This window comes from Siniperca chuatsi, linkage group LG21 (assembly GCF_020085105.1).
Source record: "Siniperca chuatsi isolate FFG_IHB_CAS linkage group LG21, ASM2008510v1, whole genome shotgun sequence".
Taxonomy (NCBI): Eukaryota; Metazoa; Chordata; class Actinopteri; order Centrarchiformes; family Sinipercidae; genus Siniperca; species Siniperca chuatsi.
This window is the reverse complement of record NC_058062.1, coordinates 23,919,044-23,938,434: the sequence shown is the minus strand read 5'-3', so window position 1 is coordinate 23,938,434 and position 19,391 is coordinate 23,919,044. Positions and strand designations below refer to the sequence as shown.

Here is a 19,391-nt window from a genome sequence, read left to right as displayed (position 1 = left end):
CTCAGAGTAGAACCTGCTGTTTTGAGTTGAGTTGATTCAGGCATCTGGAGGCTTGCTGAGCATGTTCAACTGGGTAAAGGCCCTGGGGTACTCAGAACATGATGGAGGGATTACATAATATCCCTGGACGTTGTGGAAGAAGCTGGAAGACGTGGCTAACTAGAGGAATGACTACCATGACCCAGACCCAGATAAGCAGCAGAAAATGGATGGTTGGAAAATGGCCTCTTGATGCTATTTCTTTGTAGATAAAAGAATACAAAGACTAGTTATATCTCCTTCGTCCAACTGAAGAATAAGCTCTTGTTCCTATATGTCCTCACTCTTTTAACTATGTTTTCATTGCTTTCTTCTACCTTCTTCAACCTTCTCCTGTTGGTTAGGTGCTGAAGACTCGTCTTACATTAAGGAAAACGGGACAATACTCAGGTATAGCTGATTGTGCCAAACAGATCCTGAAGACAGAGGGTATCCAGGCTTTCTACAGGGGCTACTTGCCAAATACGCTGGGCATCATCCCCTATGCTGGCATCGACTTGGCTGTGTATGAGGTGTGTGTAAATGTGTCTACAGTATGTTTTTTTAACTTGTAATTCAGCCACTCTTCCACAGTAAGTGAACTGTAGTGGAAATCACACAATATAACTATAGAAGGTCTGTGAATTAAACCAGGAAAAATATCATTTTTAGGTAAAAAGATTGCTGGTTTGAGGAAAAAATATCAACCTCCCAAGAAGGAACTCATTGTTCTCCCATGAAAAGACCCAAACCAACAATGTGTTAGTCTGACTCTCAATACATTCCAACTTCCCTACCCTGTCTGTGGCTCTCCCAAGCCCATTGGCTCATAAATATATAGTTTAATTTTTAAAAAAGGCTCAGTAATTTCCTAAAACAGCTGACCACTGTAGTTCTTAGCAAACGTTACTCAAACAGGGGGAAATAGTGCATTTGTTGGGGACTATTTTCAGAGCACCAAGAATACTTCTGGCAGCAAGGCAGTGTATGTGGGATTGAGTCAAAATAAACTACAGTGTGTGTGTGTTGGTCAGGAAGGAACACTGATGTCTTTTTAATAGCTTTTTGAACAACAATGGAGCTCTATGGCCAAGTTTGTTAGTTCAAGAGTTTCATATCCGAAGAAAAAATCCAGACAGGCTTTCAGACACTTTCATTTACACGGCAAATACAGTGGTGTGCAAAAGTGTTTGCCCCCTTCCTGATTTCTTATTTTTTTGCATGTTTGTCACACTTAAATGTTTCAGATCATCAAACAAATTTAAATATTAGTCAAAGATAACACAAGTAGGAGGTTGTTATTATTAAGTGAAAACAAAATCCAAACCTACATGGCCCTGTGTGAAAATGTGATTGATTAAAACAGGATTATCACACCTGAGTTCAATTTCTCTAGCCACACACAGGCCTGATTACTGCCACACCTGTTCTCAATCAAGAAATCACCTAAATAGGACCTGCCTGACAATGTGAAGTAGACCAAAAGATCTTCAAAAGCTAGACATCATGACCGAGATCCAAAGAAATTCAGGAACAAATGAGAAAGAAAGTAACCCCAAGAGCGCAGCGACGACTGATCCAAGAGGTCACAAAAGACCACACAACAACATCCAAAGAACTGCAGGCCTCACTTGCCTCAGTTAAGGTCAGTGTTCATGACTCCACCATAAGAAAGAGACTGGGCAAAAATGGCCTGCATGGCAGAGTTCCAAGACGAAAACCACTGCTGAACAAAAAGAACGTTAAGGCTCGTCTCATTTTTGCCAGAAAACATCTTGATGATCCCCAAGACTTTTGGGAAAATACTCTGTGGACTGACGAGACAAAAGTTGAACTTTTTGGAAGGTGCGTGTCCCATTACATCTGGCGTAAAAGTAACACCGCATTTCTGAAAAAGAACATCATACCAACAGTAAAATATGGTGGTGGTAGTGTGATGGTCTGAAGCTGTTTTGCTGCTTCAGGACCTGGAAGACTTTCTGTGATAAATGAAACCATGAATTCTGCTGTCTATCAAAAACTCCTGAAGAAGAATGTCCGGCCATCTGTTCGCGACCTCAAGCTGAAGCGAACTTGGGTTCTGCAGCAGGACAATGATCCAAAACACACCAGCAAGTCCACCTCTGAATGGCTGAAGAGCAAAATGAAGACTTTGGAGTGACCTAGTCAAAGTCCTGACCTGAATCCTTTTGAGATGCTGTGGCATGACCTTAAAAAGGCAGTTTATGCTCGAAAACCCTCCAATGTGGCTGAATTACAACAATTCTGAAAAGTGGGCCAAAATTCCTCCACAGCACTGTAAAAGACTCATTGCAAGTTATCACAAACGCTTAATTGCAGTTGTTGCTGCTAAGGGTGGCCCAACCAGTTATTAGGTTTAGAGGGCAATCACTTTTTCACATAGGGCTATCAGAATCAGAATCAGAAATACTTTATTGATCCCCGTAGGGAAACTCTTAGTTACAGTAGCTCGTCTTAACGTCAGTGCACACAGTAGAAAGTACTAGAAAAAAAAATAAAACACTATAAAACAGGTCAGAATAAATTAAGTATCCTGTCGGTATAAGTATAAGATAAACTAAGTGTCAAGTACCAAGTGGGTTTACTGGTTGGTGATGAAAGTACAGTCTAAAATACAATCTAAAATACAATGTAACTCCTTCTGTAATAAATAATATTAATAAGCGGAGGTGCATGTACTGTCGAAGAGTAACTGAGGTATACAGTTTCAGTAGCAATAAATAAGAAAAAACTAACTAACAAGGGGAAAACTAATATTGCACGGAAGTATTACACAGAATATTGCACAATTATTATTAATAATTATGGCGGAGATGTAATGCTCAATGTCCAGTTTAGTGACCTAGGGTCAAACAGACTAACCCTTAGAGGGAGGAGTTAAATAGTTTGATGGCCACAGGCAGGAATGACTTCCTGTGGCGCTCTGTGGTGCTTTTTGGTGGGATGAGTCTTCCGCTGAAGGTGCTCCTTTGCTTGACCAGCACGTCATGGAGCGGGTGGGAGACGCTGTCCAAGATGGCGTGTAGTTTGGCCAGCATCCTCCTCTCTGACACCACCGCCAGAGAGCCCAGCTCCACCCCCACAATGTCACTGGCCTTGCGGATCAGTTTATTGAGTCTGTTGGCGTCCGCTACCTTTAGCCTGCTGCCCCAGCATGCAACAGCATACAGGATAGCACTGGCCACCACAGACTCATAGAACATCTTCAGCATGGTCCGGCAGATGTTGAAGGACCTCAGCCTCCTCAGAAAATAGAGGCGGCTCTGGCCCTTCCTATAAACAGCCTGAGTGTTCTTGGTCCAGTCCAGTTTGTTGTCTAAGTGTACTCCCAGGTACTTGTAGTCCTCCACAATGTCCACACTGACCCCCTGGATGGAAACCGGGGTCACAGGTGTCTTGGCCCTCCGTAGATCTACAACCAGCTCCTTTGACTTTGTCGCATTGAGCTGCAGATGGTTCTGCTCGCACCATGAAACAAAGTTACCCACCACGAGGCAAGATGTCTTCCACAGAATGGGGACCCTTTGAAGACTCAGGCTCAGGTTGAAGACATGCTGAAGGACTCCACAAAGCTGGGGGGCACAGGCTTTTAGCACCCCGGGGCTAACGCCATCGGGGCCTGCAGCCTTGTTTGAGTGGAGCCTCATCAGCTGTCCTCTCACCTGGTCAGCAGTCAGGCACACAGCAGAAGTTGCAGGTGGGGAGGGGGTCGTCGGTCTGGAGAGGGCCGTTAGCCGGATGGGAGGGGGGGAGCAGAGTACTCAGAGGAGCTTGAGGGCCGACAGCAGCTGAGTTAGAGGGGGGATGAGCAGGAGCCGGTGTGTCGAATCTGTTAAAGAACAGATTCAGTTCGTTGGCCCTGTCCACGCTCCCTTCAACTCCTCTGCTGCCAGTCGGTCTGAAGCCAGTGATGGTCTTCATGCCGCTCCAGACCTCCCTCATATTGTTCTGCTGGAGTTTCCGCTCCAGCTTCCTCCTGTACTTCTCCTTGGCTTCCCTGATTTTTACCTTCAGGTCGGCCTGGATTGCCCTCACCTCCTCCCTATTACCATCCGTAAAGGCCCTCCTCTTGGCATTCAGAATGTCCTTGATGTCCTTTGTTACCCATGGTTTGTTATTTGGATAACAATGGACCATCTTGGTTGGGACATTGCAGTCCACACAGAAGTTAATGTAGCCAGTGATGCACTCAGTTAGCCCGTCGATGTCCTCTCCATGAGGCTCACAGAGTGCATCCCAGTTTGTCACCTCAAAGCATTCCTGCAGTGTCTCATAGGCCTCCCCTGACCATCTCCTCACTGTCCTTGTGGTCACAGGCTGCCTTTTAACCAGAGGCACATAGCAGGATTTAAGGTGAACCAGGTTGTGGTCTGACCTACCCAGAGGGGGGAGGGGGGAAGAGCTGTATGCATCCTTAACGTTAGCATACAGCAGGTCCAGTGTCCTCTCCTCTCTAGTAGGACAGCTCACATACTGGGTGAAATTAGTCAGTGTTGTTGAAACACTGACATGGTTGAAGTCACCCGAGATTAAAATGAGTGCACTCGGGTGTTGAGTCTGGAGTTGTGCTATGGCAGTGTGAATGGCGTTGCACGCCGATGCCGGGTTAGCAGAGGGGGGGATGTAAACAGCCACAACAATGGCATGTGAAAATTCACGTGGCAGATAATATGGCCGGAGTCCCACAGCTAACAGTTCAATGTCCGGGCTACAGATGATCTGCTTGATGGTAATGTGACCAGGGTTACACCATCTGTTGTTAACTAGAACAGCAAGCCCGCCGCCTTTCCGCTTACCGCTCCCGGTGTGATCCCTGTCGGCCCGAACAGTCTGAAAGCCGTCGATGGAAACGTTATGGTCCGGGATATCCTGGTGTAGCCATGTCTCTGAGAAGCACATCAAACTACACTCACGGAACTCCGTCTGACTCCGGGCTAACACCGTTAGCTCGTCCATTTTATTCGCCAGCGATCTCACGTTGCCCATTACGAGAGAAGGCAGACACGGCTTAAATATCTTATTCTTAAGTCTCTTTTGTCTGCACCCCTCTCTCTTCCCTCGCCGCTTCGTTCCACCTCTGCATCCTCGGTGTGTCCTCCTCCAGATCTCCGTGGGGACATCGGTAGTCCTGGGCGCCATGCCGCTCGGCTTCAGCGCGATCAGCTGTTCCCTGGTGTAAACAATGCGGCCAAACAGCTGATCTGCAGCGGTGCCCTGACCGAGTAGTAAAAGAAGAAGTTCCACGGCGAAAAAAAGTACAAAAACACTTTCTACTCTCTACTCTCTACGCTATGTGGGTTTGGATGGCTTGTTTTCCCTTAACAATAACAACCTTCATTTAAAAACTGCATTTTGTGTTTACTTGTGTTATCTTTGACTAATATTTAAATGTGTTTGATGATCTGAAACTTAAATGTGACAAACATGCAAAAAAATAAGAAATCAGGAAGGGGGCAAACACTTTTGCACACCACTGTATAAGCATCTCTGTTAGCCAAATCACAAATCTGATTACAATCCGTCTTGGTGTTCCTGGGCTATCAGTGTTGGTAATGCACCTAAAGCTGTTTGGTAAAACACTATAAGAAGAAAAACTAAATGAAACTGCGAGTTAAAGTTTAGCTAACAGTTTAACTAGCAAGCTAACAACTAGAAAATTGATTGCCTGTGTGCTTGGTGCATAACCCAGGACAAAATGTCTTAGATTAAAAATGACTCCATGAAAGGAACCAGCATGGATATTAGTTAAGCAGTCTAATTAGCTAATCACAGCTTTGTTCATTTCTGCCCAGTGACTGCTGAGTCACTGGTTGCTATGGTGATTGCGCCCCCCTGGGCGAGTAGAGGAGGGAGGGGCAGTGAGTGACTCTTGCTTATAACTCAAAAACTGTGAGTCCAATCACCAAAATGTTATCGTAAGAGAGAAAAGTCTGCTGAACGCATTGATGTAGATTTTATGTTTGTGGTGTCAAACATGTGAGAAATGGAGCGAGAAAAGGAACATTTTTGTTTTCAGTTTACACTGCAGTCAATGGGGCAGTTGGTTGGCACTCCCATCACTTTGAGGCTGACTGTGCCAAACGTGTAAGTCTGTTTGATTCCATAGTTACATGTCTGTGACCAGCACAAAATGTCCTACATTTTGAACTTAAAATTATGCATGAAGAGTGAAAGTTGTGGGAGAAAATTTTAAGAAGATTTCACAGCTGCCCCTCACTCTAGCGATGATGTCACCAACTTTAGCTCTGAACATTCCTCCTAATACACACCCATTATAAACGCAGAAAAGGACTGAAAACAAGCATCAAACATAAATTGCGATATTGAAAAAACTGTAAAGGATATTAAAAAGCTGAATACAAGTGTAATAGTTGAAAGTTGTGTGACCAGTTTAAAGTTCAAATGACGTCTGTAGTTGAAAGTATGCAGAACTAGTAGCATTTCAAAGTGGATAAAGTTTCAAGAGGAGGATTGCTGGCTTGGCTTTTGCTTTGGAATATGTATGAAACTTACAGATCAAATATATAAAGTGAAATATAATATCACTGCATGTCTTTTTAACAGTGAGAGAAATACTTACAGAACAAACATTTATTTACATTTTAAAACCTTTAAGGCCAGGACCATTTAGTGTCATCACATCACTGTCCAATGTTTTGACGGTCAACACACAGGTTATCATTCACAGTACTGAATACAGTCACTATTCAGGTCTTCAGCTGTCAACATATGTTGCTTAAATTGAAGTATGAATTATGTTCTTCTTGCTAACAAACCAGACTAAACAAAACCAAATATAATTATCGTATCAATTATTTTAATGGGGCTAAAAGGGGCATTAAGTAATTAATTAATCCATATTATACATAGTTTATTGTGGTACAAACTCACATGACAGTCTTTCTTTACTGTCTCCTTGAAGGGCCTCTTTGCTGCCTTGCATTCCCACCTGAAGCTCACGGTAGACCGTTTGTAGTGGTGGACGTTTTCTGTAGATTACCTTACAGTCCAACCGTGACAGAATGGAGAGAGAGAGTGGTTGGTTGGAGTAGCTAAGGGAGTGGACAGAAAGTGACATCTGTCCAATATGTAATGCACTTAGATTGCAGTTGTATTGGACTGAATTTTAATGCACAGTACATGCTTGTGGACAAAATAACAACTTATAGTGTAATAGAATCCCATAAAAAATACCAACAACCATGGCCTCAGAAATGACTGTACAGCTAATTTTGACACAGTAACTCTGTTAGTGCTTTCCCCCAACTATCTCCTGAGTGCAGCCAGTACTTGAAAAACCTACGCAGACTTTGCACTGCTAACAAACAAGGACATTTCAAGCAGCTCTCCGCAATACATTATTGTGAGACATTTATTTTGACCTACAATTCATTTCACTTACCTAAGTCAGGTGCAAGTTATATAGGAAGATCCCACCGGTCTCAACATAAGTGTCAGCACACAGCTTGAAATACTGTTAACATCAATCCTGAAAAGGAACCCACAGAAAGTTTCCCTTAAACTGACAGGATGACTTTAAAATGTTTATGAAACATGTTCATAAACTGTTACTCTGAAGGATCTGAGTCAAACTAACCTGATAAATCTTGATGCTCATTTAATAAACAATCATCCATGGGTTTATTAAATCATCCACCATACAATACAATAGTGTGAATGTTGCTGAATCAGCAAATCACCCCAAATGTATTGTGTTGCACTGCTAACAAACCTGGAAACAAGATTTTTTCTTTTCAGACAGGAATTGAACTGCTGACCCTGCAGTTCCCACAATGTGTGCGCATACACTGTAACCTGTGCTCTTATGCACTGCTACTGAGCACCCTGACCACGTTTGACATCATTCACAGAGAGAGAGAGAGGTCTTAACTGTTTAAAAGATCTAAATAGTTTTTTAACACCAAGTTCTAGACAGGGATTCGACCACCAGTTGTGTGGACAGCTGTCATGCGACTATCCACCAAAGTGAGCGCTAGTTGTAGTACATCTGAAGTGTAAGATGTGTGTGTGTCTGTCTGTGTTCAGTGCCGCTGCTAGCCATTTTGGTGCCCTAAGCATAATTCCTTTATGATGCCCCCCACCCCGACCCCGAGAAAGAAAAAAAAACGTTTGTTTTTGCCAGTTTAACTTTTTATTACCAAACATAACTCAATACCAATAACACACAATAGCAGCATCACAGTATAAAACTTAAGAACACTAAAAAGAGAAAGTAAAATCTTCACAGCTTTGCTGACTTTGTAAACAGTAAACAGAATAGCAAAATAATAAAATTATCAAAATAATCCAGACTTTTTTTTTTTGCAAATTCAATGTAACTTTGAATAAATTAAATTAAATAATCATCAATAAGTACAAACAAGAATAGTCAGTCTTCTTAAATAAAACAAAGCTTTAGAGGACTAAAAGTCACAACTTTAATTACTTTGTAAACACAGTAGGCTATGTAGAACAGCTAAAAACACACATTCAAGTAAAGTGCAAAATCTTCTTAGACCAAATGTTGTCAAAATAAACCAAGACTAGACTAGAGCAATTATTAAATATCTTTCTTGTTCCCCCTTTTTTGTTACATATACATGGCTAAAATGTGCCTAATATTTCTATAGGCTAATGAAATAATACCGGCATTTTAAAAAAAATGTCATTAGGCTATTTTTGGTGCCCCCTCAGCACTTGGTGCCCTACGCACAGTGCGTGATGCGCGTGGTGGGAGCGGCGGCGCTGTCTGTGTTAGTATGTGTGTATGCATATAAAAGTGGAATAAAACTCAAGTTTGAAAGATGTGGAACATTTTAACATGTCTAAGGCCTGTGTGTGTCAAACTGGCTCATTTCTTAAGGAAAAGCTTTCCCAAGTCAGGATTCGAACTGCTGACCCTGCCGTTCCCGAAATGTATGTTGACCTGTGCCACGGATTGTAACCACTCTGATACTAAGCACCTTGGTAGAGTTGAAATCATTAACACTTAAAATCTGTCAATCTGTGTCAAGAGCTTCTTGGATGTGGATGCATTTACACTTTTTTTTAAATGTCAGATAACTACCTGATCCACCCAAGACACATGAAGTGGCTAAGTATAAATGGAGCTCAATGACACAGATGAATAACATATATCAGGCTTTGGATACACACCCAATGCTACTACCTTCATTGTTGGTTTGGGTCCTTTCATGACATTCACGGCAACACTAAGAACATTAAAGCATATCGCCAGCCTTATCCCCTAAATGTATCTTTCCTAAGAGGGTGAAGGGAATCCTGAATTCTCTTACAATCCAACACAGTGAAAAACATCCCAGTCCCTCCTGCACTCTGCACTGCTCTGTCGAACTGATAAATAATCTCTGGGATGTCCAGTACACTAACATTCCAGCAATGGCAGCTTCATTGGAAGCTCACATATTACCAGTTAAAATCTTTCAAAAGGTTCTTCTTTAAAAACATTTTTATACCATTTTATTTTTTACATAAATTCATTGTATTTATTGTTCCTCTTTCCTTCTTTTTTTCTTACCTCTTATAACCCTACTTTCCACCACTCTTCTCCTTTATTTTCTAAACTCTCTCTAATTGCTCATGCTTTAAGACTCTGAAGAACGCCTGGCTCCAGAGGTACTGTGTAGATTCAGCAGATCCAGGAGTTTTGGTCCTGCTGGGCTGTGGTACCATCTCCAGCACCTGCGGCCAGCTGGCATCCTACCCCCTCGCTCTCATTCGAACACGTATGCAGGCACAAGGTGAGATATGCGGTAGATGAAGACATATTCTAAACGTACAGAGCATGAACAATGATCCAGCAATAGATTTGCTTCTTATAAGAGCCTCTGTAACCTACATCATTTCTCTTTCAGCCATCACTGAGGGTAAACCCAAGCTGACCATGGTGGGCCAGTTCAAATACATCATATCTCATGAAGGTGTGCTGGGCCTTTATCGCGGCATCACCCCCAACTTCCTCAAAGTCATTCCAGCTGTCAGCATGTCCTACGTGGTGTACGAGCACATGAAGAAAGTCCTCGGGGTGGGTTACTAGACTGAGACAAAGAAGAGAGGTTAATGACAAAAAGGACAGAGAAAGCAAAGACTTCATTATACGTGTGAGAAGAAGCAGAGGAGAGGTGATGATGCAGCTCCTCAGACGTCTGAAGAAAAAGAAGAGAGAGAGGAGAAAAGAGCCATTTAACAGAATGGGATGGTCCTGCTGTACAGTATGCTACTGTTGACTCAGTCAGGTTCAAGCTTGTGTAGCTTGCGGATAGTTTGCAGGTAGATCATATTCATTTGTTGAATTTGAGAATGAGGTTAATGTTTGTCCATTTTGACACCATTATGCCAAATACATACAGGAAATGCATTTACTCCCAGTATATTTGGATTTTAACCAATGTCTTGACTTGGTCCAACGCACACAGTCAAACAATAAATACATTTTAATGCAAGTATGCAAGTTGGGGTCACATAACGTTCTGAAATACTACCTATAATGTTCGCTGGTCATAGGAAGGCTGAACTACCCAACAGTACAATTACACCGTTCATGTTACAAAGTAATCTGCCAAGAATTGTCCAGTGCAGAGTTGCTGGATGGCATTACATTGTGTTGTGGTAAAAGATGAACCAGGTCTAACAGTTTGTTGGACGTCCCTGCTTGCTTTTGCTGGACCCCTCTGCATGAGGAACTCCACTGTATCAATGCAGTGGTGTCACTGAAATGAATGAGGGGGCTGTGTATTTTTCAGGCAGCGCTGATGTCGGTCTGAACACAGCCTTAAAGTCCCTGAAAGCTTTGCCTTATGTATTTCATGATGACATTAAATATTTTTGACTAAATGAGCAGCCATCAAAATTAAAATTCAGAAAAAAAACATCCTTAGTTAAGAGTTTAACAGTCAAAGCTCTACATAAGCAAACAACTCACCAGCTGGCATCACCTTTTAATTTAAAATGCTGCTAAATCCTGATTGGTGCTCAGATGTACATGACATTGCCTATTTCTCACATGAGCCTCACCCACTTCCAACCAGTGAAAATAGCACAGGCAAAAACATGCAGAAAATCTGCCATTTGAAGTGACCAAAATTGTCTGAACTTTGGCAGAAAAACTTGTGTTCATGTAGGAATCCATCAGTCAGAGTAGGAAGCTGACAGAGAAAATGTGTTTTCAGGGGCTTTAAGGCTTAGAATAGCTTCTAACTGGCTGATTTAGGAGAAAGTCATTCTTCATTTTGACAAGTTTTTGGTCTAAAAGTCGTTTCAGACAATGAGTGGTTGCCACTGTTGTTTCCAGTGTGAACTGAGCTTTGTGGCTGGAGCGTCTTGTCCCCGGTGTGAAACCCAAGTGACATCACAGATCTCTGTGTGTCTGGCTGACATCTCAGTGTCACCACGTGAAGCTCGACCTCGACGAGACTGAGCTTCCAGGGAAGGCATATCCTGTCCATGACCTCTCCATTACTATTTACCAACTGTCCTTCGCTGCGAACATCGCTGCGACAACCCACTCCTGCAGATTCATCCTCCACCTGTTCCTCCCCCAGGAGGGTGGTGCAGGTTCTTGTCAGCTCGCGCCGAGACTACTGAAATTCGCTCATGGCTGGTGTGCCTGCATGTGCCTTCCGACCTCTGCAGCTCACCCAGAATGCAGCAGCTCGGAAGGTCTTCGACCTACCCAACTTCTCCCACACTACCCCGCTCCTCCGCACCCTGCACTGGCTGCTCGAAATCGATTCAAGACACTGGTACTTGCCTAACATCACAGGGTTTTTCCTGGCTCAGAATGGGCCTTTTGGGGGGTTGGCTACGCACAACACTATGCATGATCAGTCTGCATAAACTTAGGGCTGGGTGATTATGGCTTATAAATAATATCTTGATATTTTTTATGCTAATATATTGTGTGATATACAATTTATATCTCAATATACACATTTTCTCTAAAATAACATATACCGTAAATTCTCAACTAGTGCAAACATATGATGATCTTATAGACCATGATGCATTGCTGTAGATGAAACTACCCATCAGTATATAAAGTAGTTAAAATGAGCTCCACCTTAAAAATCAGTAAAATGCAACATACACATTAATGCAGCAGGAATATTAATCCAGAAACATCATATAGGAAAATAGTAAAATACTGACAATGACCATTTTACTGCGCAAACTTTACGTATATTTTGACAAACTTTTACCTTAGTACGGTTTAGAATGCAGAACTTTTACTTGTAGTGGAGTATTTTCACAGTGGGGTTGGTGTTAGTCCTTTTGGTTAAGTAATGGACCTGGACCCCTTCTAGCTCTGGTACACCCTAACTGCACCTGTGTGTTACCGGCCTTTAAGAAAAGTAGCCTTGTGGGTTAGTGATGGGCAAAGCCCTTCTTTTCAGTGTAATAGAATCATTAGAATCGTTCATTAAAAAGATCCGTTCCAAAGATTCGTTCGCCGAGTCGCTCAGTGCTTGACCGGAGCTCTGACTGCGTAGTCCCACTCGCTGAACTGAAACACGGCTGAACGTTCAGTTCAGCTCGCTAACTAGTGAACTAAGAACAGTCGTTCGTGAAGGATAAGCTGGTGAGCTGAGAATTTAGTTGGATAAAAATACAGTTTGCAAACTATTATGTACAGCACATATATTTTTGCAACACCTTATTATTAAATTAAATATTTGGTCCTACTTCAATACATGAGAAGGAAGGGAGAGGTGCGGGCCTGAGGACTCAGCAACTGTCAGCACTCAGGGCTCATGTTCACTGTGTAGTATGATCAGTGAACATGCACCTTTCCCTTGCAGTGAAGGGATCTGAGACAGTCTCAGGCTCAGCCACCGTTTCTCATATTGCAGGTTTCACCACGCATTTTAAACTGCAGCGACACACTCACACACACCCACACACCCACACACACACACACACAGGTCAGTGTTTATACCGGAAAAGGTAACAAAACAAAAACGTGCACACACACACCCATACAGTGAGTGTATCCTTCTAGCTGTCCTCTTTTCAGAACAGTGAGGTTATGTGTGTGTTTTTGAATTATTGCAGCTAAATGTTAGCCAAATCAGGTGTGTGTTAGCTGTCTTGAACACACCCCATTTCTCCTGCGAACAAATAACTTGAATCACTCACTGAGCGTGTCCCTGCATGTTGGCCTGTATAACTGAGAGCTCAACTGGACTGACTGAGAATCGCTTCAGGAAGTGATTCGGTCCAGTTCATTCACCCAGAAAATTCGTTCTTTTGAACAAAACTTTCGCAAACGAGACAACACTATTGTGGGTAACCTGTGTGTGTGACAGAGTGTAGCTGGTTTGTTGTGAACGTGATTCTTTCCAGGTGTGTGAGGGGTAGTGGTGTTACTTTAGTCAGCCATAAAGTGTCCAGATAAGCTCAGGTTGCAGTATATTAGTTACGGAAAGGCTGTGTGTTGTGTTTGCTGCCACAGGAAAATAATAAAAAAAGTCCCAGTTTGTTACTACGATGTCTTCTTCTTCTTCTCCTCTTCACAGCTAGCTGCCAGCTGCCAGTAAGGCTAATGTCAATTAAAATAGCCTAAAACCAGAGGTCTCCCAAATACGTTTTGGAGCTGGAAGCTGCAGGTTGAGTAATCAGAGTGATCAGATGATTGATCGTGTTTTCTCGTGATTTTTTTGCGGAAATTCAGAAAGGATTTTTTTGCTATTTTGCTATATTGCTATCAATTCTTATCATTTTGGCGCTGGTGATTTTCCTTTGCCGCTGGCTAAAACCTCTTTGGGGGACGGCAAAAATTACTCTATGCAGGAAAAACCCTGCCATCATCCAGGACATGGTCAAACCATACACCCCAGCCCACTACGCTCTGCTACTGCCAATCAGCTTGCTACTCTCTCACTACGAGGGGGGGCCCAGCCAACGCGCAACAAAATCACGACTGTTTGCGGTCCTGGCTCCACAATGGTGGAACGAGCTCTCCACTGACGTCAGAACAGCAGAAACTCTACACATCTTCCATCGCAGACTGAAAACTCATCTGTTCAGACTGCGCCTTGGGCCATTAAAACATATTAGATAAAGCCTTTCTCTATCTCTTATTGTCTCTAAATGCAGCACTTGAAGCAGTTCAGCGTATTTGATGAAGTTGATGTACTTGATGATTCTCGCAATTTCTGGGTTGTATCCACTGGGTTGAAATGCACTTATTGTAAGTCACTTTGGATAAAAGCATCAGCTAAATAAATTTACACCGGCAGTGAACATTTGAATGAATATAAATGGTCCTGGAGCAACACCAGCTTTGATGTGTGATTTCCAGTCTGGGCCAGCAAACTATGTTAACCCTTTCTTCTATTTGAAGCTACAACCCACTCTGTCACGTGATGAGACTAGAGGTAGTGGATGGCGGGAACATGGAGGTTGTTGGTAGGAACTGACCTAACCAGAAACCATGGTTGTGCCTTGTTACCACTCATTCAAAGTAGAGAACACTGACATCAACAGGCAACAGACGTTGCTCACTGTCTGAAAGCTCCTTTAGAGTAATTCAGAAAGTATTTTATCACTAAAACCAGTTCCTAAATCAGTGAAGGGTTTAGACAGAAGGAACTCTTAGTAAGTCAGATTTATGGCCTCTTTAGTTAAATAACACTTCCTGAATATAGCCTCAGGTATATTGCAAAATGCATTCTCCTATGTCCGTTACACTTTCATTTATGGCCGTAGGCAGCAATGAGGTCACAGAGGTCCGGACCTCGGTAATTCATTCCTAAAAAAAATAAATAATTCTTTTTATATAAAAGAATTTGAATTAAAAGAAAATTGGCGCTATATAACATATATATGTAATCAGGAGTTGAAAACATCTGGTCATCTATCCTTTAAGCGTCTGAGCTGAACAGCTCTCGTTACATTACAGTACTGTCCTCTCATTCTATTCAGTCCGTGGGCGAGGGGGCTGCAACCTACATACTTACCACAAGATCAGTCAACACTGTGTTTGAATACAGGTTGCACTTTCAAAGCACACATGACTGGCCTTACCAATATGGTATTGGTAATATGGATGATACAAATCCTCTTAGGTAATTTAAGAACAATGGAGAATGGCAATGATAAGGACGGCTGCTCCGGTTATATAGCCTACCTCTCGAAGCAAGACTGGTCAGTGCCCTGAATGATCGGCCTCACTATAACCTTCCGACTGTATTCCACCTGACCTGCACACTCAAAACAAGTAACTACGACTTACGCCGGGAACAGAAGCAGCAACTGATCTGAGATCAAGATCTGAGCTCACTAACTATTAACCTAAATGCTTTCAAAACATGACATGTCCAAACGTTTTCACACAGAATCGATTGACCCTTCGCTAAGCCCCGTCCTCCTCACTTGTTAAGCTTTCCGTTCTCGCACTAGTTTACAGCGATACCGGTGGCAGATTTAACATTGAAGTTCGCAGTCATTTTTGAAACACCAGGTCTTCAATTCCACAGAGAAGTAAACAAAAGCAGGCTTCTCATTTCTAGCTGACAGCCGTGGATTTTCACGACTCTCAAAATTCTCTTTTGTAATTTAGCTAGCTAATGTAAGCTAATGATAATGCTTAAACTCCTTGAGTCAGCTGGGAAGTGTGTCTCCAGCTGACTTTTTAATGTTTCCATCTGATACATTTTAAAATGAGAGCCCTGTAAAAGGGTCTTAAATATGTAAATTGACTTAATGGCTGCATACTTGATATGATGCTAAAAGACTGAGGCTAAAGCTACATGTCCCAGGCACAACATCAGCATCCTCGCCAGTTGTTGATTCATGTAAAGGACTTGTATAACATTACAAGGATTGTTAGTGTATTTCAGTGTAGAGCTAATTAGCCCCATGGTATTAAAACTATAATGTTACAATAATAAAATGTAATCAAAATGTATTTCTAAAGTCCTAGCTACGGGCCTGCTTTCATTGCAGTAGACTGTAGTTTTCTGCTCAACAGGCGTGAAAGCCTGACTGCTTCCCATGTAGAAACACAGTATTATCAAAACAGACAGGACAGAACACTTATATCCACAGAAGTGCTTCAACACAGTGATATAGACATGCAATCTGACATTAGCTACATGGTGGTATCTCAAATACAAGTGCAGCTTTTATTCCCAAATATTTCATGTGCTGAAGACACTTTACAGCGTTTGTCTGGTCTGACGGTGCTGCTTATGGCTACCCATGTTTAACCCTCAGCGTCTCAGTGCAAACAGTGGTAGAACAAGGAATGGGAAATGGTACCAGTAGTCTGAGAGCAGTGAAGTATTTGAACAGCAACACACTGGTGTTTAGTTTCTGTGCTTTAATCATTTGACTTTTAAATGATACATAGTGTAGGTTTCAGGTTAAAGAGACACTCCTTGAGTTTATGAAATATTGATGTCCAAATACTTAAAAGGCTCAGGATAGTTGTTACTCTTGAGGTGTAAGTCAGTGGGCTCTAGTTTCATGGCGGTGTAGTACAGCAGAATGTGCAAAGCCAGCATACAAGACTGAAAAGTTGGAGCTAATTAAAGATAACGAGCTGTGTGGGTTGTCCCTCTGCCAGCCTCCTCAGCTGTCGTCACAGTTTAAAGGTTCACCACTGACATCTGTCAGCCTCCAGACAAACTCATATTTACCTCCAGCTGCTGACGGAGTCACTAACTGATATCTCCCGCTGTTGTATTTATCCAACTTTAACAATCCCAACTTAAGGTCGGCTTCCAGCCATGTCACCCAGTCTGCATCCGCAGACGCAGTTTGCTCGGTTGTCATAGAGATGGATCCGTTCACATCCTTGGCTGTTGTAGAACTTCTCGTCCATGCTGGCTTACATTGAAGGTAACCCATGGATCCTACAAACAAAAGTTATGTTTATATTCAGTGTTACTCACCAAACACATTGTGTGTATCCTTGAGGTCAAACAAATGTGCTGAATGCATTTCCTTCCTCATTAAACATTTGCAAAGCTGATTTTTTCAGGTTTTAAAATCCAGCATTGTTTCCATCCATGTTTACTTGCTTGCTGTCTTCTTCTTCCCTGCCTTCGCTGGCTCACTGCAGCATACCTTGGAGTGTTACCGCCCGTAGATCAGTGGAATACTGTGAAACTGTTGGCACAACTAGAGGTCAAAAACTCTACATGGAACATTTAAGCATCAAAGTTCATTCGTGACCATGGAATTAGTACTTTGAACAAAAAAATCCAACTCAAGCTCTACTTACTAGCTTCTGGAGCTTTCAACCATACCACATGAATATTCATCATTTTGTTATGTTTGCAGTATTTTTATAAGTCAAGGAGAGGGTCCATTAGAGGGCCTTTATTAGAGATTTTGATGGTAGAGAGATGACATAGAGGAAATGAGAGGACAGAGATTGGGACTGACATGCAGCAAAGGTTCCTGGAGTTGAATCAGGGACATTGCGATTCATAGCTGGCACCACAGGGGTGCCCCCCCCTTTCCGCTAAACCTTAGCTGCAAGAGTCAGAATATGGAATCAACTGCAATTTTAGGGAAACAAATGACTGCGTGTGTATCTGTGCATGATTTTTTATCATATTTAGGTATAACTTGAATATGAATTGCACAAAAGCTTTGTATAGTAGTTTGTTGGTGCAGTTCTGTAGCAGCTGCATGTAAAGGGAGTGGTGATACACTCCCATAAACTTTGAATATCATTATTTGCATTGTAGGCAAAGACATACTCAGTATAATCTATGGTATTATGCTTATGAATGCCTAATTCTCTGAAGATTTTTTGTTTTCCTCCCTTGCAAGCATACTTGAAATGATGACTACTTGTTGCCACTGGGGTCTTGCAAGCATGACATACAATATTTGTAAAGCAAGTGTGCATGTTTCCAAGCCTTTTGTGAAAGTGTAGCCAGCTAGCTTCAGTGTTTGAGGACTGTATTGCCTTTCTTCTGTGAGTTATGTTCAAGCCAAAAGAAAGAGCTGTTGTTCTATGGGTTTGATAACAAACACCACAAAAAGAGCTTTCTAGTTTTGAGAAATCATATATGTCAGTTGAATGTGTATGTGCACTTTACATGCCTCAGCGATGGAATTAAATCTGTGACATTGTACAAATGAATAATTGTTCAGTAGTAAATGATGTGTCAACATCACACAGCTGTTTCCATCTATATAACTGCAACATAATCATTTAACCTTTATTTGCACATGGTCACCTTTTAAAGCTGCAAAAATTCATTTTTGGCCACTTGGGGCAGTGGAACAAGCTGTAAACACAGCATTGACATATTTTCACAGTGAATGTGCTCACAAATACAGTAATTATCTATTAACATATGCAGCAGACACAGAGCACCATTAGCATTCAGTGTTCCGGATGACTGTCAGTCCAATATTCACTCTTTTTTAGCTCTGGTTTGGTCTCCAACAACTCCTGGACTGTATGGAAATGATTGGGGAGGGGGGACAGAAGAGCAGTAGATTTTGGTATTATTTCTTTTTGCTTAAGGGAGGATAGTCTGACTTTTGAGAGCAAGGGAAGGTCTTTTGTTTTTGTTTTTTGGCCACAGATTTATATTTAATTTCCTTCCCTTGTGACATGTATTGTAAAAGAAGTGTGGGTCATAAATATTACATTTTTTGTTGTGCTTTCCAGACTGCTCTACTGAGAGCAGTGGTGCTATATCACGGTTTAAATCAAGGTAAACCATCTAATTTTTGCTTTGTCTCTTTTAGTTATAAATGGAAAAACAAGGTGTATCAATGAAATTGTATCAATACCTTTACGTTATTTTGGTTTGTTGAGGCAAGGGTGTAGCAGTTATAACTAAGTCAAGGGGAGGGTCTCGAGAAAATATTAATGACAGGAGAGTCTTTCTTTTTTGAAAAGTGAAACATAAGATTCCATCCCCCTCACCACCCCAATCATTTTCTAACACGCTAATTTTCTAATGCTCCACTATGTTCACCAGCTAGTCTCTTACATTGTCTGTCTGCTGTTTGGTGCTGAGCAGGGAGTGTACAGTGGGTTTATCAGAGCTTTTTCACTGAAAACAGCTGGGTAAAAAGGTTGATGAGAGCAGGGTTTGTGGGTCTGAAAACAAAAATAATGAGCTAAAAGAGACTAAAAAGCTCCGTAGAGCTGAGGGGAAGGGGCAGAGTTGGTGATAATTTTATGTTGGTTCGTCACTACAAGTGACGCCTTTTACATTACACATAGTCATTGTGAATGTAACAAATTGGTGCATGTTTAAATACATGCTTAAATGTAACATACATAGCTGACAAGTTTGTCTCACATATTGGGGTGTTTATGTTGAATAAATATTAGTTTCAGTTAAATATAGATA

The 19,391-nt window shown here is 41.9% G+C and overlaps 1 protein-coding gene across 7 annotated transcripts in view; it reads left to right on the top strand.

Moving 5' to 3' along the window:
• LOC122869543 (calcium-binding mitochondrial carrier protein SCaMC-3-like) overlaps window positions 1-18,194 on the top strand; it is a 65,372-nt gene extending 47,178 nt beyond the window's left edge. For all 7 annotated transcript variants that reach the window (XM_044182671.1, XM_044182668.1, XM_044182670.1 and 4 more), the window contains 3 exons: window positions 384-551; window positions 9,650-9,800; window positions 9,915-18,194. In XM_044182671.1, coding sequence (XP_044038606.1) covers window positions 384-551; window positions 9,650-9,800; window positions 9,915-10,096 — 501 coding nt within the window. In that variant the 3' untranslated portion in view covers window positions 10,097-18,194. The remainder of the gene's footprint in view (window positions 1-383; window positions 552-9,649; window positions 9,801-9,914) is intronic.
• The last annotated feature ends 1,197 nt before the right edge of the window (window positions 18,195-19,391 follow it).